General features: G+C 34.6%; 2 protein-coding genes across 5 annotated transcripts in view; one reads left to right on the forward strand and one right to left on the reverse strand.

The window, feature by feature from the left end:
• Positions 1-26,329, forward strand: part of LOC116170205 (zinc finger protein chinmo-like) — a 301,795-nt gene that overhangs the window by 108,884 nt on the left and 166,582 nt on the right. The gene's annotated exons all lie outside the window — the stretch shown is intronic.
• LOC116170208 (homeobox protein aristaless-like) overlaps positions 1-26,329 on the reverse strand; it is a 76,749-nt gene that overhangs the window by 12,779 nt on the left and 37,641 nt on the right. The window contains exon 2 of the mRNA XM_031486438.1: positions 300-543. Coding sequence (XP_031342298.1) covers positions 300-543 — 244 coding nt within the window. The remainder of the gene's footprint in view (positions 1-299; positions 544-26,329) is intronic.

A 26,329-nucleotide genomic window follows, 5' to 3' on the forward strand; every position in this document is an offset into this window, starting at 1 on the left:
GGGGTGGAGATGATTAAATTTTTATCGAGAAGATTGCGCCTGAAAATTCATTTATATACACCATTATTAACATTTTCAGCAGTTGTTAAATAATGACTAAGTGAGTGTGCGTTCATTACTGTTTGGTAGCGTAATAGCCGGAAATTACCGGTTACCGAACAACCAATTACACGCATACATGGTATCAAAGATGCGGCACATATTCGTACTCAATTTAATTAACTCGAAATTGGGGGGTTCGCGTTCGATTTTAATAAGAATAATTAAGTGTACGCCTTTACGTAGGTTAACATACGAACCTTGTAAAAACGTCAGGATAGTGCGTTCTCGAGAACGCCTTCTCCAATTCTTCTAATTGATAACTGGTAAACGTGGTCCTGTAGCGTCGCTGTTTTCGTTTTGGGGCGAATTCGTCCGGTTCGGGATCGCTCCCGTCGCTTTGGTCCGGCGCGCCGGTGGTACGCGGTTCCATTCCGGCGTTTGGGGTCAATTCTTCAGATACTCCCATTATGTCTGGGTTCGAATCAGCCGATGGAACCGGTTCTGTAATAAAAATTTACAAATAACAAATCTATCCCCGGTAAACTACCTTAAAATTGAAACTATTTAAAAAAGGGTGTGAATTTTTTGTAATATGTGGCAAAAAAACTTTTACGTTATACAGAGCGTTACAAAAATTGTATGCCGATTGTGTGCAGCCAATTTCTATGACAAAAAATTTAAAAGTTTTGAATAAACTCGTATTTTAGTAAGTAACATGACGTTACTGTTAGGGATGCCGTATTTCTTGAACGTATAGGTATCTGACATACATATAGATATGTTTATTTTAACTTTTTTTCTTGTCGTAGAAGCCGGCTGCATATAGTCAGCTCACAATGTTTGTAACACCCTGTATAATTCAACAAACTAACTGATTTTTAGCTTCCTTGCTTTGAACTAGGTGTCTCCTGCGATCACCGTTTTTTGGACATGTCAAAATTTCATCAAATGTCGGAGGACGTTTTGGGTCATTTTAAGTAACTATTAAAGAATAAAAATGTTTTGTCTATGTATGTATGTGCAGGGTGGTTTAAAATCGTGACATATACAGTGTAGGTTAAATAGACGTGCAAGGTTGATCCTTTTTCTATCTAAAAAAACGCCATTGATATTTTTGAAAAACTTTAATATTCATTTTCCCTAGTTTAAACAGTCGGAAGTGGACGGTTTCCGGTAGCATCTTACGTAGGCACTTTTTTTGGGAATCTGAATTTGTTATCAAAATTTCCATAGCACGCTAGATGTTGAAGTTGCAGGCTACTACTTTCTTATTTCTTATGGGCGCCATATTGGATTTTTACGGGAGGAGATAGAGAACAAAAAAAGAAAAATAATGAGGTACCACACTCTATTCTTTGACGAGAAAAATTTCAAAATCAGAACCTTTGCGTTCATTTTTCACCAAAACATCCGCGGGTAACTAGATTTTGCTGAATCAAGATGGCTATGAGCCTATGATGGCGATGCATTCAATTATTCAAATGAATTTATTTTTTTGTACTCTCTCTCTCATTCCGTAAGAATCCAATATGGCGCTCATAAGTACTATGACAGTAGTACCCTCTAGCTTCTACATCTAATGCGTTATAGAAATTCTGATAACAGATTGATATTCACCGAAAATGTGCCCTTAGAAGGTGCTAACGGGAACCGTCCATTTCCAACCAATTTAAGCTAGTGAAATTTAACATTTTCAGTTTTTCAGTTATATCTCAGATATTTTCAAAGGTTTTTCAAAAATTGCCAAAGTGTTCTTTTAGGTCACAAAAAGAGGCAACGTTTAAGCTACACTGTCCCAATGGTGAGCCATGAATTACGTATAGAATACGTTAGCAATTTTCTGAAACAACGGCTCGAAAGATTTTGTTCAAATTTTGAGTGTGTATATTACACATACGGAAACGAAAAATAGGGGGCCGGATTTCTCGAAAAAATTTTTAAAACGCCGCATCATTTTTTCAAATAACTGACAATTTTTATTAAATTGTTCTAAAGACCTATTTTGCAAATGTACCGTGTGTCCTAACAACTCAAAGTTGGTATTTTTAAATGCAACATCATGTATACTTAACGTAAATTTTTTTGCATTCTTTTTCCTGATTACAGTGATCACAGTATCACAAACTACATTTATTTAAATTTTAGCCATGAACCAAAAATAGAAACCTTATTTTTACGGTTTATACATAGGCCATGGATTCATTGCGATTTTGTTTTGTTTATTGTATCCATGGTAACTAAGACCAATCAATAAACATGACTGACTGTAGAAACATGTCTTTTCAAGAATTGGAAAAATCTGATCGTTATCATACATCAATATAATCAGGAAACTGACGTTAAGATATACAGAGTGTTGCATTAAAAAATACAAACTTAGGATCAAGTCTCAAAAACGGTCGCCCAAAAAAGTTGCTTTCTGTTTAGTTTTAATGCGAAGAACTTAGGATAAAATATCGACATGTTAAAATATTAGTGTACAGTGGCCCAATCCGAGGTACTGTATTTGGGAACCTGTCGTAGAGGCTTGCGGTAAAAAAATTTATTACTACAACGGCCGCTAGGGGACGTAACTGCAATCTGGAATCTAAAAAAGTGATTTTTCTGTTAATTCCGCTATAGTAACCTAACTTCTTTGAAGTTGACGAACCTTTTTTGTTTGACAATTTTTCCTGTATCTCTAAAAATGAAGTGGTGGGGGGTATTCAAAGGTTTCCGTAAAGAACACTCTGTATCTTCGAAACGACTGAGCCGATTTTAACAAACTCGGGTTAATTGCAAAGAGTTATTCTTCGGCTACAAATATTATCATATGTGAAGTTTTGTTAGTTTCGCTTATCGCCGCTTGAGGGCATTTTTCGACATTCCGACAGAAATGGTTAATTTTCTCAAACAAATTAAATGCATTGGACCGATTTGTTTTAATGAAAAAGTAGCTAAATGATGCCTAAACAAGCTCGCGAAAACCGCATCTCGATATCGGCTCTGTATTGATTAATATCGCCTTCTTCAAAAACCTTTTTGTGGAAGTTAATTAAAGACTGTAAGATTTTTTTTAAAGGGATGACACTGAATCTGTGAATTGACACATTTGCAAAATCTTAAATAAAATTTTTGTTCACTTAGAATATTTTGGTTCGGCTTCAATGACCAATTTATAACCGATATTTTTACTTTCCATTTAGAAAGTCGATGTACTACGACGATCACAAAATATTATAGAATCGCATAAAATTGACAATTTAAATAATTGTATATATTTGATTAAATTAATTCCCAGAATAACGTAATACTTGCGCAATTCATAAGATTGAGCCTGATTCAATTTTAATTTTTAATAAAAAATGACGGAAACACAAATTAAAAATGAATTAATAATGAAATAATTAAAAGTTAATTTCACGGCTGGGTGGTGTTCATGACAATCACAAGAGAAGCTGTTTGTTTACGAGACCAATTAAATCATTAACTAAATGAGAATTTTTACGGTGAATTGTTATGCCCTAGAAATTTGAAGGTGCCTCGTTTTTTTTCTGTTAATTCCCCATTGTTTTAGATTAGGATTTGAAAGAATAATTTAGGCGTAATCCGTTACCGTTTATTGCCTCTTGTCCATATCGCTTCTGAGCATTAGCTTTTAAAAGGTTGTATGGGAAAATAGGGTCATATGTCTCTTTAATAATAAAGAAATTGTCCTAAAAAAGTGTCGAAAGGAATTCTATTACTCACTGTCTCATTTAACATAAATTAAATATTCATTAAGTACAAAGTGGTATTAGAAGGAATCGAATTTATTATTAAGTACATTAAGTGGGTTGTAATGCATGTAAACGATAATAAGAAAGGCGTGTACGAGCGCTATTAAAATTATGACTGGCGGTTATGTATTTATACAGTTTAATGAAAAGCTTTGTGAGACGAAAGAGGTTTTGAGTACGGACACAATACGACAAAAAAGGCAGACACTTATTATTTCTAACTTAGTAAATTTTAGAAAAGTGTAAAAGGTAATAGCAGGAAGTTATGACATAGTTAGGCAGGGTAAAAAGCATTTCCTGTACCGATAATTACCGCGCTCTGAACTGACGAAAATTTTGTGACGTTTCGACCTAATTCATTTCTTGCGCCCTTCGGTTTTCATTTTTGATAACCCGCGCGATATAAGTAGGTAAAGTGGTAAAGGTACTCGCACAATGCGGGCCGTGTTTCTGTTCTTTAATTACAATAATTACATTATATGCGCGTTCCGAGGAAGTGCGTCCCTAATGACACGTAATTGTTGTAGTCAATTAGTAGTAAAACCCTCCCTGGGCATTTCGGCCCTAACCGCCCGGGTACCGATCTCTTTCACTAATGTACAACATAAGCGGAATCCTCATTATGTTTAATGTCCGATAATTACAATTTATTGGTTATTTTCGGTTTATTATACAAGGGCGAGTCATGCGAAAAGAAAATGTAATAAACACTTCGTATAACCCCATAAAAATATCAAGTTATGGATACCCACCTTTTATTATAAACTCCGCATTAAATTAAAACGATATATTATGGGTAAAGGTCGTTGTTCAAAAAGTCGATCAACTCGTTTACCCGGACACCTGCCTTTTCAGATCACGCATTCTGCCTTTTTCACCGCATCATCATCGCCGGCACGAAAATTGGCCGAAATCTCGCCACGGGTTCCTCGCAGCATAAACGTCGACCATAAACGGACAAAATTCTAATTATTGTTATTAAATTATTTAGCTAATTCGCCAAGTGGTTTCTTAATATAACTTAAACAGCCTCGTCGATTGTTCTTATCATCGGCGACATTTACGACCAATATTTTTATAACCGATAGGGCAATAAATGCAAATTTTTATTGTGAAAGAATGTCGTAAAACGCGAAGGACCATAATCTGAATCTGTCGCGGGCCAAACACGACAAAGCCTCGCACGAAAAGTGCTATTCCATCGAGCCATAAAGTCAAAAACATACCCCGCCACTTTTTCACTGTATAGGTTAGTATCGTTTTCACGAAAATCAGAGCCATGTGAGAATCAGAAGTGGAGGCAGCACATGCAGCAAAGCCTCCTTGATCTCATCAAACCATGAACACGAGCTCCGTGAAAATGGAAATTGGATGGAGTTCGATCGACGATATACTTATTACTCCGTTCACTCGAATGACATGCAATCTAAGTTTGGCGCACCCTAAAGCCACCCGGTCCGAATGTACCTTAATCCGGCACTGTGTTTTTAAGAGCAAAAGAGAACACATTTTGGTCATTTTAGTTGCTCAATCAAGAATGTTTTCAATGTGCTGAAATTTTCCGGTGGAATATGGTTTCAGGGTTCACTATCAATGGTCGCTTTAGATTTGAACCCGTGCCTAGCCATTACTCTATTTTTGCGGACAAATTTGACTTTGTCAAAGGTTTGATTAACCAGGGCGAGTATTGGAGAATTGTTAATTTCAAAGGTCTATGGCTGTTCATAGAGTCATCGATAACTCCTGTGCTGATAGGTGATAGACATATCAAATTTAATAACATAGACCGTGGACCGCAAAATTTGTAGGCAACAAATGAAACCATTAAATGAATAAAGCCTAATGTAGGATTTAAATCCGATTTGGATTTTAGGGGACTTTATCAAAGTAAAATTTAATTGAGTGAGATAAGCGATGTGCAAAGTTTGTAGATAAGTGCTCGTATTTCGTCGACCTTTACCCGCACTTACAAAGGCTTGCGCGCCGATGTGCGAGGCGCCGGTCTCGGATCAATTTCACTTAGCGTACGTGACAGTCCGTTGCGTGTAAATTTCAAATACGCATTTTCCGATAGTCAGCCGATGTTTCGAAGTCTTGTGCAGACCAAAAAACTTGGATTATTCGAAGGAATCATCATCAACTTTATTTTTTATATGGCCCGTAAAAAAGTACATACTGTATTAAGTAGCATTACGAATACAATGTTGCTTTCAACAGGATGGTGCAACCGCACAGAACCCTGAATCGTGCAAGAATATCTACATGTCGGACATATTTTTCATTTTTCGGGAAATTTGTCCGATTGGTATTCTTGCACGATTAGGGTGTTGTGCGTGAGTGCACCATCCTGTTGAGATCCAGTGATTTTCGCCCGTCTGTCTCTCTGTGTGACGACTGAAATATAAATAGGTAGTTGAAATGTCACAGCAAGCTCGTTAATGTCTTACTTAATATGTAGAGACATTAACGCGGCAAGAAAGAATTTTTTCTGTTTCCATCCACGTAGTATTGGCTGTAGGCCCAATACCTTATATACGGTGTAGTATAAGAAACTGTGCCAAAATTGGACATGAATTTCCTTCTCATAGCAACTTTACATTTAATCGCTCAATGTAGTAACTATAGGCAACTCTCGATTAATTTTTTTTATTGTCGCGGAATAACAAAACAAATTACGTTGAGAAAGAGTTGCCTTTACACACAATCACGCGAGAAATGTTTAAGAAAAACTAGTCCCATTGCGACGATTGTCTCTTTATTTTATATAACAAAATGTAATTAATACCCATTCGAATCGTTTATTAAATAAAAATCGCCGTTAATAATTATTATTAATTTTGCGAGAACGTAAATCTAATGGTTTCGCAGTATTAAACCAGTAGCAAATAATGCACTGGAATCGTGAAGGGGGGAAAAATGTCAATAGCAAAAATTTAAAGAATGAAAACCGCAATTTTTGTTCGCTGTACTTCGAAGCAACGGCAAAAAGTAATTCTTCGTAAAAGACTTCTTTACATTTTATTTATGTTTTTCTTTTAATTAAAACATAAAATAGCAATGAACGTGCTTCGGTTCCATACTTGGCATGTGTGACATGCCGTGTTGCTTTACAAGAGTGGTAATTAAATAAGTCAAATCGCTTCTTTCGTTTTCTTTTTCGTCCACCTTAATTATTTTTATTTAACTTAACGAGAATCAATCGCCGAATGGCATCAAAACTATGTCAGCTTCGAGGAACGGTATGTTTCGACCTACATGGTCATCTTCAGGAAAATTATTGTGAAAAGTAAATGTCAAATAAATCGTTGGCGATACTGATTATTAGCAATTGAAATGCACATACTGGATACCTACAAGGACACGTTTATAATACAAATAGAAGCAATATTGCGAATTTTCGCAATTACTTACGTAGTTCTATGTCTTCAGTGGCGACGCGAGGTTATTAATTCCCGCATTCAAAATGTGTCATAATTATGTCACTTTTTCAAGTTACTAATAACTATAGGTATATATATCATCAGGATGAGTAATAAAAAAGTAACTAAAAGTGGAAGGATCGTTACTCTCAGAGAGCAAAACTTACGACAACTTTTTGAAAGCCAATTTATACCGCTTTTCGAGTTATTTGGTCTTAGGTTCACAAAACCGACCTTTGTCAATTTTCTTCTGAAACACATTTAAAAGAATTACTCTCCGTATTTTTTGAAAAAAGGATGTTGAGTACCTACTACAAAAAATTGTAATATTATACCGGTGATCCCATTTATTTATTTTTTTATTTTGAGTAGGCGGGGTTTCAGTTCAGCCAAGGGCTGCGCTACCACCCCAATCCTCTATATATTTACAAATATCCATGCCCCCCATCCCGAATTCAAACCAGGGACCCGCACTCGGGCTTCCACCCCACTGCGCAACACATGCCGTAATTTGTTTAATAGAAATTTTCCAAATAATGCTATATTAAACTAAATTTGATCATTATCTATAATATAATTAATAATTATCTATATAGGTTTTATCCGAATCTTAAGGGGTCATTAAGACTCTAAGTCTCTAAGATTTTTACCAACGTTTCTAAGAGGCTCAAGCATTATATTATAGTGAAAGCACTGAAACTAATTATGGTTGTTGAACTTGCAAAAGTAAAACAACACCCCAATACAACAACTAGTTGTTCGCTGATGATGACAGCCTTCTTGTCGAAACGCGTTCGTGGTTTCAATATATTATTGGTGTTTTTTTTTTACTTTTGCAAATTGTATTATAAGTCTTCTAAAGGCTTTTATAGCCTTTAAATGGAATTATCTTTAAAAACCTTAAAGAATTTATGTAACCTAAGTCTTTCGGTTTCCAAGAGTAGCTTTCTTAAAACGTTAGACTCTTTAATAAACGCTATTAGCAGGGGCGGACTGACCCGTGGGGGAGGGGGGCGGTTGCCACCTGGTCTGTACGTCATAATGGCCCGTTGGAAATTTATAAGTATGTGCTGTATTTAGTTTCTTGCACTATTAATAAATTATTAACACGTTTCTCTAATTGGGGTTGATGTTAGGTTGTTCTCGAGAAAATTCTGTTTTAATTGAAGTGTTTTACAATGAATTTATCATTTTTTGTCGTAGCATGAAAGTGCTGAAATACAATGATAGGCGGCGCACCTCGTGTGGATTGTATATTTTGTTACTTTTAATTATCAGCTGCAATTTAAAAAAAAACTGTATGGTAATTTTCTATAAGAAAACTTTTTTTGCGAGTCGATCTGAGACAATTTTTTCTTCGGGGCTCAAAAAAAGGCAGTGTATAACCTTCCTTTTTTACCAAAAATCGACTACACCAAAATTTCTCGGGAAAACACTTTTTTTTATTAATTTGGGTGCGTAGAATCCAAATCAATTCGTACTTTTTCGATCAGACTTCTCAATCAAAAGTTATAGACTAGAAACCAATTTCGAAAAAAATTCAAAGGGCTGTAACTTTTGAACTAGTAGCCCAATCTTGGAACTGTTTGAAATTATGGATTCTACAGGCCACATTCTATAAGAAAATTTTTCTTCCGGGTCGATCTGAAACAATTTTTTCTTCCGGGCTCAAAAAAAGGCAGTGTATTACCTTCCTTTTTTACCAAAAATCGACTACACCAAAATTCTCGGGAAAACACTTCCTTATTAATTTGGGTGCGTAGAATCCAAATCAATTCGTACTTTTTCGATCAGACTTCTCAATCAAAAGTTATAGGCTAGAAACCAATTTCGAAAAAAAAATTCAAAGGGCTGTAACTTTTGAACTAGTAGCCCAATCTTGGAACTGTTTGAAATTATGGATTCTACAGGCCACATTCTATAAGAAAATTTTTTCCCGGGTAGATCTGAGACAATTTTTTCTTCGGGGCTCAAAATGATTAACACGTTTCTCTAATTGGAGTTGATGTTAGGTTGTTAAAAAATTCTTTCTTTCTTTTTTTACAATGAATTTATCATTTTTTGTCGTAGCATGAAAGTGCTGAAATACAATGATAGGCGACGCACCTCGTGTGGATTGTATATTTTGTTACTTTTAATTATCAGTTGCAATTTAAAAAAAAAACTGTAGGGTAATTGATTTTCGAGAAAGGAGCACTGGTTTTGTGGTGCACCTCAGAGCTCCCCCCCCTCCCCCCCGCTCCGCCACCTTCATTACTACACTAATACTTTAATGGCCCGTAACCTATGCAATTCCACCTGGCCCTTAAGTACCCAGTCCGCCCCTGGCTATTAGCCTTTAAAGTATTTATGGTTTTAAAGGCATTGATGACTCCTGAGAAGCTTTCTAAGGGCTGCAAACAGTTCCCAAAAGCTTTCAAAACCACTAAATTATTTCCCAAAATCATCATTAAAATTCTCTGTTTAAGAATTGAGTCTTTAGGAGCCTTTGAGGGTTTCTAAAAGCTTTTCATAATCATTAAATGTATTCGGTATCCGAGTAAGACCTTTTCCGATCTTTAAGTGTCTGTGCCTTTAAGGGTTTGTAAAGAGAAGACTTCTAAAGCTTACAAATCTTTCAAAAATTTATAAGGCGCTTTTATAGCCTTATAAAATCTTTAAAGATCTTTTTAAGTCTTCAAGAAGCTCTACCTGTTTCAAAAGTCTACAAGATGCTTCTTTAAGATTCTTCCTTTCACAGTTTTTTTCGGAGCTTTCCTACGCCCTTAGAGTGATTATAGTGTGGTGCTTCCCAAACTTCGTTCCATGCCCCCCCCCTCCCCTTCTCTGAAAACAAAAATTGCTCTCGCCTTCTGCCTCGATTAACAAATAAAAATTGCTTTTACTACAAAAAAACGTATTTATTTAAAAAATTACATGTTATCATATAGGGTGGGTTTCTTTCATTTTCACTATGGGGACTCGTAAATCTAAGTTCGTTGAACTCTCAGTAGTTGTAAATTTATTCAACACCTTTTTAAACGCCCGTGGATTTGGGTGTGCTCTGCCAGGATAAATCCCAGCGTACACTCGTGACGCCAACAAACAATTCCAGTCTCCAATATCAACAATTTCTACTTGAGTTTGGAACATTTTAGCAACGTTGCTTAAAAAACAAGTGATACACCGCCGACACTTTAGTGTCAATTGTGACGATTGAACATCTTTTGTTTCATCATGGCACACTTGGGTGCAAAGAAGAATTTTTTTGTTGCCAATTGCCGTTTCTACTTGCTTCTTCTCTGAAGTGTTTTATGGAATGTGTGGTTTTGTTTCATTTCTTTAAGGGGTGCCATTTGAAATATGAAATTTGGCGAAAGTCAAACATTTTATTTTTTCCTCAAAAACAAATGTGACAGTAGAAGAGGTCTTAACCTGTGTCTCAATTCAAAACTTAGCCGCCGGTACCACTTAGGTTCTCTAAAAAAAATTGAAAAACTGTCAAATTTTGAGGAAAAAAGGCTATCAACGAAAACATGTTACATAAAAAAATAAATACCTTTCAAGCACTTCTCAAATCTGCAATAAAGTATGGGGTATTACATTTATAACAAGACACGAAGAATCGCAAATGATTCTCAGTAGGGGAATTTGTTGCCACTCAGCTCGTATTCGGAAACCAGACTTTTGACCCGGCCCTCTGTGCGTTATAATTATTTGCTGCAAAACAGGAGACAAACATTCTGGATCTTCTGGAGATGTAATTTTCTCCTTACTCCTTGATGACATTCCAAAATTTCTAGTCGATATCAACAGTCATGTCAACGATAGTGAAAATCTACAGGGTGATGTTTTTTCACGGGTCATATTTCATTTTCCAAACGAAACCATTTGGACCGACCATTGGTTTATTTGCGTAAAATTCTTGTTTCGGTTCCCTATATATTATACGTTACACCCTGTATAAATCTTTCAAGAGTCAAATAGTAGCTAAATTGCTCTTGTCGATGAGGTCTGATATTATTGAAAATGCATTCGGTACTTGCTTTACTGTAATTAAAGTAAGAGAACCATATGAGAAGGGTACCATTAGAGAAAGACTAAGCATGAAATTCCCTTTATCCCGTCTGTTGAGTCCGTTCCTGCGGTTTGATATTTATATAAAATCTGTAGTCGACACTTTTTTCTAATTTACCACTAGTGGATTATTAGGTGTAAGCGAGGGTGTAAGTTACACTTTAAACTTTTTTGAATTTTTAAGCATACATAGGATCGAGTGGATAACTTTGTTGATGTAAGAGATAGCGATGGGGTTAAATGGGAAAAGCTTTGGAGTGCTTTTCCAACCAAGTTTCTCTCTCCGTCTGTCTGTTCGTGCGAGGCCTTAGCTACTCCTTCACTTTTCAAGATATTTAGTTTTTTTTAATTCAGTATAGCTCACTGACGGGAAGTACTGATCAATGCATGGAAAATGCCCTAAAGTTATACCTACTCGTCTTAAGGGCGAAAATCTTTTTACTTGTTTGCAATAGCTGCCATATTGAAAGATTGCACGGTTAAAGAAAGTTTTGACGTGGTAAATGTAAGATATTTGAACACAAAATACTACCAAATTAATTAATTATTCTAACATTTGAATTCTTGATTAAAGAATAAAAAACATTTAATTAACATAAAAGTTGACGTAGCAAGGTAGGTAGGTACTGAAATTTTAGATTATCTTATAAGTCTCAATTAGTGTTATACCAATTATATAAATACGGAACATATTTTTCGAAAGAAAATCGAACTCGTTTGCATGCGTCAATTATAAGAGTTTACCCTTCCGGGATGTCACAGGAGATGACTCGTATTCACCGCAATTTTCTCTGGCAGTTTTTCTGTTGCAGTTATAAAAATGCGAGTAGCTCGTAAACGATAATTGCGTTAGAAGTTAATGCGAGAAATAAAATGATAAAACTTCTTACGACATACCTGAAAACTAGATACCTACCTACCGAGTTGAGTTGACTTAAATCCGAAGGAAAATGCCTCGCTTGTGTCGGTGCGTTTTTAGTTTATGGTCGGTTAATGGAGCAAGGTATTATCAGGTGGCTGCTGACTATGACTTGGCTAATTGTTTTTTTTTGGATAAAGGGACGACCAGCCGGCGTCGACCGACCACAGGTGATAACGAGGAAGTGCATTCCATTATTCGTATAGGCCGAAGTAGGTCGTAGCGTTGATTTTTGAAAAATTGTTTAAATCGTCTTCAATTACGTCCGATGAGAAATAATCTCGTTATGGCTGTTTTATTAGGTAGGTAGATGTTGAATTACACAGGTACTCATTTACATGATTACCCGTCAAATTAATTTACTTTCTGTATTAGAGATGCAAATTAACTTAAAGTTAATTTAAACGCAAGATAACAAGTCTTTAATTAATTACGGAATTAACCGCTTTTGTCCGCGTAGACGTTCACTTATACACAATTTATATAAAAGTCGACAGTTTATGACAACCATTTAATATACAAGACGCATAATAATAAACTGACACATCTCAAGGCTAATTCGATTTTCGTATATTTATTACAAAAGTTCAGTTACACCGTGTATACCCCAGAGCTATCTTGTCTCTCTAATATCGCCATTTTTTCAACTCGGAAAGGTTAAAGAACCCGCTTATGCAATTATAAACGTCGACGTACAACGTACCTATGCCTCCTTCACTAATTCAATTAGGTATACATTTTCGACCTTTTTGGTGGTCTTTTAATTTTAATCGGTCCAAAAAGTGCCTAATATTTAACACGTGAATAATCCTACATGGCGTTTAACTTGTTTAACACAACTCATAAATAATGATTCCATTAAGTTAAATTCTTAGAAGCACTCTCGGACATCGACGAAAACATAAACGCTACCGTAATTTGCCCCTTATCGACGATTAATAAAAATTCGAAAACTCCAAATTTATCAATTATAAGAACGCCATAATCCATTAAAATCTAACGTCCACGTCGAAATGACATAAAACTTACAACAGTCGTCCTCCTCCTTTTTTTTTATTTCAAACAGAGATAGAGTTAAAGTCGAAGAATGCCCTGTCTGCCTGCTTATACCTTTGATAAAGACTCCATTAGTCAGAGCCAACTAAGATAGGCTAAGTGCACATATCAAAACAAGCCGGGTTTTAACAATATAAAACATCGCGACATTCTGGCGCATTTCGGTTTGTTTTTTAAGAATTTTATGGGCACTTTTATTTCGGCCATAAAACTCACTTCGCGGAGTTTGAATCTTTTTGACACGTGTTCCTACAAAAAAATTAACTGTCCATTCGCATTCTTACAAATTTGCAAACGCCCCGAAGACCGCATCTTGTCTTCTTTTCGAAAGGTCCCTTCAGTAACACAATAAACAAAATTGCAGAGCTCGTGACGGTGTAAATAAATCAAACTATCTAGTTACATCGTACGCGATTACTACCACATCATCGTAGGGTAATTGTTACGTACGATGTTTGAAGGAAAAAGGGTTGGCGGGATCGTAACGTAACTGTCATTAATTGTGATCACAACAGTCAACTGTCTTCCTATAATCATAGCCGCCACTGTGATCACAAAGTCCACCATGATCATCCGTTACCGTTCCACAACGTTGTATGTCAATTACCATTTTTCGAAGGATCAGTTGTCTATACTAGTCCAACTTCATTTCAGTTGAGTGACCGAAATTGTCCAATCCACTAAGTCAACTGAACTGACGTCAAACGATCGTGCTACAATTGGCCCATAGTCTCACAAACTTTTAAAAAAATGTTTAAAAACCCACTCGTTGGTGTTGCCGCGTAACACAATTGTAAATGATGAGTAACGGGCAAATATAGACCATAGCAGCTATCGATTAACGAAAACCTAAAGTATTTAGGTGGCCCAGGGGCCGAGATCTCGAAAGGAACAGACAGACGATGGAAAATTGAGCATTTAAGCGTAAAAATTCCAAATCTCTATAAAAAAATAATGTCGGTAGATATAGCAAGTAAGTGCACCCCTAATTTTCGTAATAAAACTCCATCGTTCTTACCTTTTGGGGACTAAAAATGTCGTAACTGATTGAGTTCAATATACAAAGAGTGCCAAACAAAATATGTTTTCAATATACAGTGCGTGATTGATTTTGCGTGTCCAAGAGTATATTTCTTTTATCATTGGAAATAGGAAAAAAGTGTAAAAATACCTTAGAAATTAAGGCTACAGTAATGTGTTTAAAACCAATCGCAGTAACTGTGGAAATCTAAACAAAAACAAAAGAGAGTTTTTCATTTGTCATGTCTGTCACAAAACTAGTTTAGTGAACAATATAACTTATAAGATCCATCAAAATAATAACTACATAAATGATGAAAAAATGTTAAGAGTTTCTATTCAATGCAATGTAATGATAATACATAGGAAGCAAGTGTAGGTAGTGTATTTAAATTTTGTCTTAAGTTATAATATATAGTTATTATTTCTGTAACTGCTTTTCATTTGTTTCCTTCGATTCCTGTTGTAAATTTGATGTTTTTGTTTAAATTTCCACAGCTACTGCGATTGGTTCTAAACACATTACTGTAGCTTTAATTTCTAAGGTAGGTAATTATAACACGTTTGATATAATTGTAAAGAGAATTGAATATTACAGAAAAAAGCAGTCGTTCTATTAAAAAACAATTAATCTGTTTTCTCATATTCATATTCTCTTTTGTTTTTGCATCACTTGTTTTTTTGAATATGTAGCATTATCAGAAACTGAAAGTAGAGTATTTTTGTTTCTTATACTTTTTTCCTATCTCCAATAATAAAAGAAATATACACTTGGACACGCAAAATCAATCACACTGAATTTAATGGGACGTCCTGTATACTTCTATATTTTTGAGTAGCCCTGTATTTCCTGATTACAATTATATAACATTAGTTTCATTCTTTAAAGACAATTCACACATGCAGTTCAAAACAAACTGGGTTTGATTTTCCAAAGCACTCTTCGCAAAAAATGAAAAAGTGTATTTGTAGGAAAAATGTGATAATGAACCACAATGTGTGATCAATCGTAAAGAGAAATAAAGGCGCAATTTCAAAATGTCTTTAAAAATGGTGCCCATAAGAAAAAAATAAACTTGCCACATGTTTCTCCGTCATCTTAAAAATTATTAAAAACAGGATTCCATATTCAAATGCTCCATCAAACAATAATGGTTTGGTTATAAATGTCTAGTATGATTAGTTCATCATGAAAAAATTTAAAAACGAAAATCAGAAATGATATTCTAAGCCCACATAAGGTCAACCTTCGCCCATCTGTTCATCGAGTCAAATACATTTTCTAGCAATCTTGATATTGGGTATCTGGGGGTCATCAACAGAAAGAAAAAACTGTGAGCATTTTATTGTGGAAATCAGGATAGTTTCGAGTATTCCGTCGCCTCGAGAAAATCCATTTTAGCCCTACGAGTTAGGTGAGTTTTTTCAAGGAAACGCGCCTCTAGGGAATACCTAGTAGTTAGTGTATGGCATAGGTTGTCGATGGAAGCTACATTTTTTCATTATAGGTGTGGTAGGCTATGGAAACAATCCTTTCATTTCAAATGACATTCGAATCAAATGTCAAACATCAGCGTTATCTTAGTGACACATGTTAAATTTTCAAAAATGTAGAGATGGAAAGGTCCATTCAAAAAATCATACCTACCTCTCAAACCGTTCAAGACAATCGAGTGAGTTTCAATTGGTAAATTTTATTTTAGAAATAGAACGGCCTATACGTAAATCGCCCTGTATCTACTATATTCAAATGGGAGTTTCGATTGTAGGAAACACGTCCACAGATCAACTCTCCCTCGGAGGATTCGCCTCTGAAATATTACAGCTCCAGAATCTTGGAGCCAAATCTTCCCTGTGGTATGGATATTCCGCACGCGAACCTTCCGAGGACGAGTGTTCAGGAAGGGAATATTCTGGGGGCGAATTTACCAGGGAGAGTTTTTCGGAGCACAGAGTTTACATTTATTTCAGCTGCTTATTTATTTATATAAGTAAAGGGTAGGCACCGACAAGAAATCCAAATTTCAACTGTTTAGGTATAAATTTTCCAAATCTTTTGGAATGTTTTCGTTAAGATTTGCAATGTTTATCGCCAAACTATATCCAAATCCAATTAAAAATCTCGGCTTGATCCATATGCTTTGTATACAGTGTGATTGATTTTGCGCGTCCAAGCGTATGTTTCTTTCATGATGTAAATGTAAAAAACAAAAATACTCTACTTTCAAATTTTGATAATGCTACATATTCAAAAAAACAAATGATATAAAAACAAAAGAGCATCAGAAAACAAATTAATTTTTTTTAATAGGACGGTTACTTTTTTTCTGCAATATTTTTGAAGAGCTTGAAATTCTCTTTACAATGATATCAAATATGTTATAATTACTTTAGAAATTAAGGTTACAGTAATGTTTATAAAAGCAATCGCAGTAACTGACTGTGGAAATTTAAACAAAAACAAAAGAGAGTCATGCCTATATGTCACAAAATTAGTTTAGTGATCAATATAACTTATAAGAACCACACAATAAACACAAATGATGAAAACATGTTAAAAGTTTTTATTCGATGCAATGATAATACATAGGAAGCAAGTGCAATGTATTTAAATTTGTCTTATAAGTTATAATAGTTATTTTTGTAACTGCTTTTCATTGTTTGCTTCGCCTCCTGTTGTAAATTTTATGTTTTTGTTTAAATTTCCACGGCTACTGCGATTGGTACTAAATACATTACTGATGCGTAGCTTTAATTTCTAAGGTAATTATAATATATGTATTTGATATCACTGTAAAGAGAATTTCAAGCTAGAAAAAGGTAACCGTTTCTATTAAAAAAAATTAATTTGTTTTCTGTTCTTGAATTGGTTGGATATTCTGATGCCCTTTACATTAGAAATCTTGATCAAAATTTGGAAAATTTCTCCCAAAATGTTGGAATTTGGATTTCTTTTCGTTCCCTAAAAGGCAACCTTCATCTGAGGTAATCGAAGGCGGTACCTGACCGGTCTGATCTGAGGGTTTGTGTGTCAAATTTTTCTTAGCTACCTATTGCCAGTTGGTTTGAATTTTAAGCGACATTCACGTATATGATAAATTGTATCGTATACAGATGTCTATTTTTGCTCCTAGCATTCTTCCAAGCCGTATCTTTCATTTTCAATAGTAGGTACTTACGCTATGAGTATAGATAGGTATATACGGATGGGAACAGGAACAAATAAGTTACCTAAATGGTACTTATATAGAAAATACCAAGTTTCGAATATATAGGTAGTTCACTGCATTTAGCCAAACCTGTACTTTGATCACTCTTGAAACCCTGAGGTTTTTCAACGTATAGTTAGATTCATAGATTCTATAGATCCCAAATTGATTAGACAAAATGAAAAGGTATATGTGACGCGTCTAATTTTCTATGTGCACTATTAAAATTATGTTTTTTTTGTTGATTTGAAGCAAGCGAAATAATGTTAGGTAGGTACGTTTTTAAAGGTGATTATTCTGTTTACAATTGATTGATATTTTATACATCTCCAAAGATGTTAAGGGATATATGCTTTGAGAATGCGGTAATATGTTTCCCATCACATCATTCAATCGGCCATCTGCTTTTGAGTATTTGCAATGAGTCGACGTTTCTATAACTGCGGGCAGCAGTAGGTACCGTTTAATCAGAAATGAAATATTTATTCATCTGTGCCATCATGATCGTGTCTAACCAAATTTAGCGCTTGTCTAAAAAAGTACACATGCAAATTTTAGTAGTACAAACAGGGTATTCGATGATCTTTAATAATACTGGAATAGCTGAGAAAAATATATAACTTACTCGGACTTGATCACAATAATTACAACACGACGGCGCACCTTCACACAAATAAATCACTTTTCTTAGGCTTAATCTTTCACTTACGTTAGTTTTAGCCGTCGCGTCGCGCGTTTCCGCATTTTACAAAATTTTCTGATCGATTTGTGCGCAAGTGATGATTTCGTAATTCATGTTCCGCAAAAATGATAACTATCATCGACCCATACCTGAATATTTCATTACAACAATCCAGCAAACCGGAAATTAATATAAAGGGTTAATAATAACCAACAACTAAAATTAAATTACGGCATGCAAATGTAATTATGTATGTAAATTAGAATGTCGTTATTCGCTACATTTACTAAAAATGACGAAGAAGAAACTCACCCAGCTCCGTATTGAAATAAACAAAATTAATCAGAAAAAAAAACGAACAAAAAACAAAGAACAAAACTGTAAACCACTGAATGATGTGTAGCTATAATAAATACAGAATGTGGAGTAGTATCAGTGCCTACTACCTGTAACGAACTGTTACCTGTTGTATACCTTTCTATACATTCCCTAAGCGAAATAAGTACGACCAATAAAACGACATGCGGCAACTTAACGAGCCTGAAAATACCAATGGCGGGAAAGAGGCGGACGTACTTTTTTGATTAAAATAATGGAAACTATAGATTACGGATGTATGCAAATGGTAGCTAATTGTTCTCTTTACCTTGTTACGTTTAATTTGTAGCGGTTAAATTCATTGTTCAGAACGTTAATTGATATGTTCACGATGCGCACCTAAAATGTTTGTGCCCGGAATTTTACCGCGAAACCAAAAATTTTAATTTTGAAATTGATTATTGAAAATCAACAGATTCCTAGTTTATAATTTTAATGTCAAATTAGTGTATTTTCTATTTCTAGTTTTGTGTGACGGCTGTATGACAATTATAGAAGCTTTGGGGCAAATTCCAATCTCCTGTGTTGACACGTCCAATAAGTACTTAAAATCTGAATCATCCACCCTTCAATCCCTAAATTTTCCAAACCCGAATAGAAATATTTGAAACCCATGTGTACCTACCTACCTATAACCCTTGCATCTTAAACTCCCATCAAGATGTTTAAAATATAGGAAACTTTAAATTTCCTGCTTTGTGATTCAATCAGAGTTAAATATTTAAATTAAAAAACTCACATATACTTTGAATCCCATCAAGCTCTAGTCTCCAGTTCCGTGTCCAAACTGCTAAAATTCAAATTTCAAGTTAGGTAATACAGTGTGAGCTTTCTGTTAGAGGCAATCCGAAACTTGTCCTAATATAACTTCCACCATCAGTTCAAAATTTGAGACCTTACATAGAACTCAAAATTTCGTATGCATCAAACTTCAATTTTCAAAGTTTGAATGCTGTGCTCTCCATAGACCGGGTGAATATTCCAAAACCGAACATTTTTTGCAGATTCAACAATCAATCCAATTGGCAAAATCATGTTAGGCCATGGCCAGTAAGACAAAAAGCAGATTGACACGTCATTAATTTTTATTGTATTTAAAATGTATTTCACTGAGAGAAAAGTATATTTTTCTGAAACTATTTTAGAAAAAACTACTTTCGTCTCTAAAAAGGGCGAAGAAAATGTGATTTTCCTCTCTAGTGTAACTAGTGAGGAAGTAAAAAAACAATTGCTGCGTAAATCTTAATAATGAAATAAAAATTGAAACATATACCCGACGATATCTAGATTGCTGTGTCAAGTTTCATTATTGCATATGATGATTTTTCAATTTTAATTGTAGTTTCAGATAAAATTACTATACCTAGATATTTGTTTTCGCCATTCCGTCTATATGTCGAAAGCTTTTTCAATACTTACTTTGCAATTGAGTCAAATGCTTAACAAGATATTGATAATTGGATTTATTACCGAATTTTTGATAAAATCAGGAGAGATACAACTGAAAATTAACTAATTCGTATATCATTATATGAGAAAAAAAATCTTTTTTCGATTGGTGTCATTGTAAACCCTCTAAGTTAACTTGAGGAGCAACAATCTGCAAAAAACCTTTTTCCAATGTTAATTCCCTATATTCGGTTTTGGAATATTAGGCCGGAATACCTTCAAACTTGAAGTAGGTACCTAGGTAACTACCTACTTCATACACGTTGATTTTCAGTAAAATTACATAAATTAATGTGGTATTGGCGATCACTGGTGCTGATCAGGTGATCTTATAAGTTTTCAAGGGACAACTTCTGACAAACGTCGATTCTTTTACCGACAGCACAGATTTATAGTATATTTAAATCTGTGCCTATATACAGTGTGTTCCAGGTAGAGCGCACTATAGGGAAATGGCAATGTATTTTTTCGCGAACGGTCCAAGAGGCCTTTGAAATTACCATTCAACGTACTACCATTGCGAATATGCAGGGTGCGATCAAAAATGAGTTGCTGTCGAGTGACCTTTGGAATTTTTGTTTACATGGGAAATCGTACTTAACTTAAACTTCCAAAGGCGACTCGACAACAACTCATTTTTGATCGCGCGTTACCACTACTCCAATCTCCAATTTTTTTCAATAATGCGCTAATAAATATAAGTGTTGGATTCCGTTCAAGCGTCAGTTGAACACGAACATCGTGGCCGGTAGAATGATCAAGCATAAAGTATAATCTGGAATTGAACAAATTAATTAAGTAATAAATTTATACCAAGTGTTGCATAGATTAGGTTAAATAACAATACGTGCGATTTCAGGGCCCTTCGTATGCACATTATGATTACTGATGCCAGGGCTAGTAGAGAAATGCATATACCTACTGGATGTCCATTATGTATGGAATATAGTATATATTTCGGTAAATTTCGACTGTATACAACATTTTTCTATATGAAAATTGTTTAACATTTTACTTTCCATAATAAGGCAGCATTCAGTTGTTTTTATTTTAGAAAACAAATGAGCAACGAAAAACAATAGATTTTTTTTAATATAGGGGTATTAGCCTCATTTGATAAGGATTATTATACAAAAACATTTATTACAAATGAATACAATCAATAACATTGATCTAGATATCCTACATCAAAATAAAGCAAATGAACGTGTACGTTTTCTTATTAAACCTCGATAAGGCAAGACGAAAGTAGCTTCTCCCAGAATGCTCAGATGTTCATTTGAAGCTTTTCGTGAGAGGTTAGGCCACTGTCTTGCAGTTACTGGCGAATATTTAGAACACTTTAAGGTTTAATAAGAAACTTGCACGTTCATTTGTTTTAATTTTAATTTAAAATTCAATTGTTTTTTTGTTACTCATTTGTTTTCTAAAATAAAAGCAAGTTGAATGCTGCATGGGAAATAAAAATAACTTTTACATGGAAAAATTTTTATACAGTCGTTATTTTACATATAAGTATGTACTATATTATATATAATGAGCACCCTGTATAGTATTTTTACATATTAATTAGAGAAGTAGATTAGTTTAAAATAACAGAAAATGGCTTACGATTGTTTACATGCGGAGGTAAATGAATTGTATATATAAGCACAAGACTGATTATTAGTAAATTAGTAGGTATTTAGCGAATGCTGTTACTAATTTGGGATGTTAAAGTTTTTAGTCTTCAATTTTGTAGAAGTGACAGTATACTCCACACGAGATTGCAAGATTTGTTCTATATTTTTGGAACGGTAATCAAAAAGTTTGTTTCAAAATTATTTTTAAGATCTTCGAAGATATCTAGAACGTTTGTGTTAAATGATTGGTGAGAAAAAAATTGAAAAGCTTTTGGTCCATTTGAAACCCAAAGGGGTTTGTTTGGGTCGAACGTTGTAGTGGAAGATTTTTGATATCGTCCACGATTTTGCTGCATGTGCTCCAATTTTAGACGCAGTTGTACTATGAGACTGAATATCCATTCAACATTCAAATGAAGTTTGGAGTTTTCTCCCCAGAATCTTCTGAATCTTCGAAGAATCTTCTTGGGAACTTAAAATCGCCTTTTTTATCTTCAGAACTTTCAAAACTTTAGATTAGGGTGTCGTTACCATGTTAGTTTTTTCACTGAAATTTACAATATGTTGTTATTAATTTGGCCAGGCCTTATATACCTATAACTCTCGCCAGGAAAGATTGCCGGTCACAGCACACCTTGTGTCGATTTACAATCTTTGTTTTTATTAAGATGCGAGGGAGTTCTGGAATAGGATCGTGCTAATGTTGAACAAAAAGTCTTTTCGTTCGACATTGACACGATACGATCCCGGAAGTCGCTAGCACCTTACGAAAAACAGAGATTGTAGATCGGGATCAAGTGCGTTATGTGACCGGCAATCTTTCCTGGCGAGAGTTATACACACTGTGTCCGAGATAAGGAGAGCCCACTGTGGGCATTCTAGAAAGGGCAAAAAATTTGTTTAAACGAGAGAAAAGTTACACAATCAAAGGTTCACTCCAATTATTTATTTATTTATTTATTATCCTTATCCCTCTCTTGTTTTTACCGAAGGAAACATTGGGACCGCAACATTTTGAGGGGATTTACGCTAATATATAATATATAAGTATTGTTTGCTGGATTTTCGATCATAATTATGGCGTATAAAGCAATTTGTGACAATGGTTTTTTTTTTATTAGAGCGTTGGTCGCATGCGATATCGACAGTGTTATTGGTCTATACACAAAACGAAATTGGTCGCAAATAAAAACATAAGTAATCGTTAAAAAAGTTATTACATTGTTAAAGCGATTTAAATGACGTTGATAGACCTATCGTGACACACAACATTTATCGTGCCTATCTTCAAATTCCATTATAAATTAAGGGAAACTTACTCGACTGACTAGACTAGACGTTTTTCCTATTGGAAAAGCGATCGATATTCTGCTTTGTTATACTATTTATGCATTTCGCTTTATTTCGAGCATTATGTGGTATAGTTTATGCAACAAGATATCAATTTTTTACTGTTCCGAAACTCAAACTTTGGATTTTAGTTTTTTTTTCTACAAAAAGTTCCCAAATGAAAACACAATTTTTAATTTCGTTTGTCTTTTAGACATACAGGGTGCCCAATATATATGGAATATAGTTCTCCATCAATAATGATTGTACGCAACATTTTTCTATGTACCTAAAAGTTGTTTTCCATTTTATTTCCCATAATAAGACAGCATTCAGTTGTTTTTATTTTAGAAAACAAATGAGTAACGAAAAACAATTGAATTTATTTAAATAGCAATGTACCCTCTCTTTAGGCTCATTTGATAGAGATTTTTTCTCTTTTCGATGACGTAACATGTTAACACCCTTATACAACAAAATTTATTATAATTACGTCAGCATAAATGTCCAGCGAATATTGCTATATTCTTGTAGGAATATTATGCTTTTATTAAAGTGGTGTGAATGTGATCTAGGGTGTTGTTATAGAAGGAATGCTAAAAAAACGGTTATTTATTTATATACGTATTATCAACGTAGAACGTGAACTCTATGGTTTATATATATATACAGGGTGTTTTTCTGGGAGCTTTAGTTACACGTTTCTGGGAAAGTAAAATAGGTAGGTTTTTGAAAATTTGAACGTAGGAGTTACTCTGAAGGCCGAATCGATGTAAAATATTTTCAAAATGGCCGCACTTCCGGAAACACCGGAAGTAGATCGTAACTTCGTTATTTTAAATGGCAACCCCTATTTTTTATTGCATTTTTGGATTCTACGTGAAATTTCAATTCCTTTGATACCCATATGTCGATATCTGCCACTTATGGTTTTTAAGTTATTTTGATTTTAAGAAAAAAAATGGCGAATGCAGACGGTACTTTGATAATTGATTACTTGAAAACGGTTGTAGTCATGGCAACCCATTTTTATCAGTGCATAGAGAATGAATAGGGTTTTCTTTTAGTGTTAAGTTGCGTACAACCGCACCTATGGAGGTCCAAATTTAAGAAACTTTAAAGTCTATAAACTCAGTTTTTTTTAAATGGAATGACCCTGTTCTTACTATTGCATGAGATAGAGAATCGAAATTGGCATATTTTGATATTACATGTTCCTATAGCTATCTTTAACAGTTTCTGACTTATTCCCATTTTATTGAATTGACACTATTTTTTTCGAATTTTCTTTTTAGTAGTCGGCCATGATTTTAAAACAATCGAATTTTAAACAAATCTAGTGACACTAATCCGTCACCTACTGTTATAGGTGAACATAGGTTTTTCAAAAATCGAAAAATGACTCGGAGTGGTTTCACCTATTTTGGAATTTAGGTAATTGTTATTTATGGTGAAATGGACAAAATCGCGACACGTGCTTGCCGTACATTCATTCGAACACTGGAACGAAATTGTATCAATTTTGGAAATGTTGTACCCCCAAATGCACTACAAACCGTTGAAGCACAAGTGATACAAAGCTCTACAAGAGAATATTTAAGAGAATGAATTGAATTGCAAATGCAAGATTAACAAAATAAATTCAATGCAAAATATAAAAAACTTCGTTGAAACATTTTTGGTATGGAATTGTTGCTAGAACAGATATCGCATTACCTCTCTTAATTTCCAGACTTATACGTTGTTTAAGAAATTCAGTTGAACGACTCTGTCTAGATTTTTCAAAAATTTTCCGTCCTATATCCTTAACAAAAAACTTATTTATTAATGAATTATTTAGACTACAATCAATGATATTAAATTTGGATCTCCATAGGTGCGGTTGTACGCAACTTAACTTTTTTTTAAGTACACTAAAAGAAAGCCCTATTCATTCTTCATGCACTGATAAAAATGGGTTGCCATGACTACCACCCTTTTTAACTAATCAATTATCAAGGTACCATCTGCATCCGCAATTTTTTTTCTTAAAGTCAAAATAACTTAAAAACCATAAATCGCAGATATAGACATATGGGTATCAAAAGAATTGAAATTTCACGTAGAATCCAAAAATGCAATAAAAAATTGCGGGTTGGCATTTAAAATAACGAAGTTACTATCTACGTCCGGTGTTTCCGGAAGTGCGGCCATTTTGAAAATATTTTACATCGATTCGGCCTTCAGAGTAACTCCTAAGTTCAAATTTTCAAAAACCTACCTATTTCCCAGAAACGTTTAACTAAAGCTCCCAAAAAAACACCCTGTATATGAATAAAAATCGTATTTCAAACGTAGGTATAAAATTGGTCTGACCAGTGCTTTTTGTAGGAAATTTTTATTACTTTTAATTTCGGACACGAGTAAAATTCCAGTAGGGGGCGTCGTTGTCAAGTTGTAGGTGGAAAACTGCGAAACATTTGAAGGTTTTCGCGCATTAACAGTTGCGCACCACGTTTTTCAGGTCGATAACTTGATTTCATACTCTGCTTACTATCTCCCACAACCCTAAAAAAATCTAATTAAGCATTAATGCATGCTCTACCCTTTATAGGTATAGGTAGACAACCTATTTGCTGGTCGAAGGCTGGTATCAGCGGTAATCTGCACATTTAGTGGGTCCCTACCATGGGCCCTACCCTTTGCCAGGCTCCTCCAAAGTCTGAAAAATGTATACTAGCCGCCATAAATACGTGAACACCCAGCGTACTTTGATCAATTTTGATGAAATTTTCAGGACAATTGCCCTAATTAACGAGCTCCTGGTTAATTTTGCGATGTCTGTCCGTCTGTCCAGTAATATATCTTGAAAACGAATGGATCGATTACGATGAAATTGCAGGTGGATTCTTTATCAAAGTTGTAGTTCGGAGTTCGTGAATTGGTAAAGTGGCCCAAAAAATAAGTAGGGCCCTTTTGACATCTTCGTTACTTGTGAACTGAGTTGCGTGAAATTCAAGGTATATATCTTTAGCCATATAGTACGCAATGTCAAGCTATACCCGTACCCAGGAGCTCGTTTGCTATATTTGTTTACACATTTATTTCGAAATAAGACAGTTATCCTGAAACTTTCATCAAAAGTGATCAAAGTAGATGGGTGTTCATGAATTTATGGCGGCCAGCTTTGAATAATCAAAGGCGGCCAGTATACATTTTCAGTTTCAAGGCACCTGGCAAAGTGTAGGGTCCCACTAAACGATCTTTTCGCTCTTTAAATATTAAATTTAAAGGTGTAAATTTCGAAATGCCTCAAAATGCAAAAAATTCCTATCTTTAAACATGTAAGGATTGATTTAGTCCCGCTACACCTCAGCCAGGTTTGCAATTATGTATTTGGGTATTATTAGA

The sequence above is a fragment of the Photinus pyralis genome, unplaced genomic scaffold (genome assembly GCF_008802855.1).
Source record: "Photinus pyralis isolate 1611_PpyrPB1 unplaced genomic scaffold, Ppyr1.3 Ppyr1.4_LG5, whole genome shotgun sequence".
NCBI lineage: Eukaryota > Metazoa > Arthropoda > Insecta > Coleoptera > Lampyridae > Photinus > Photinus pyralis.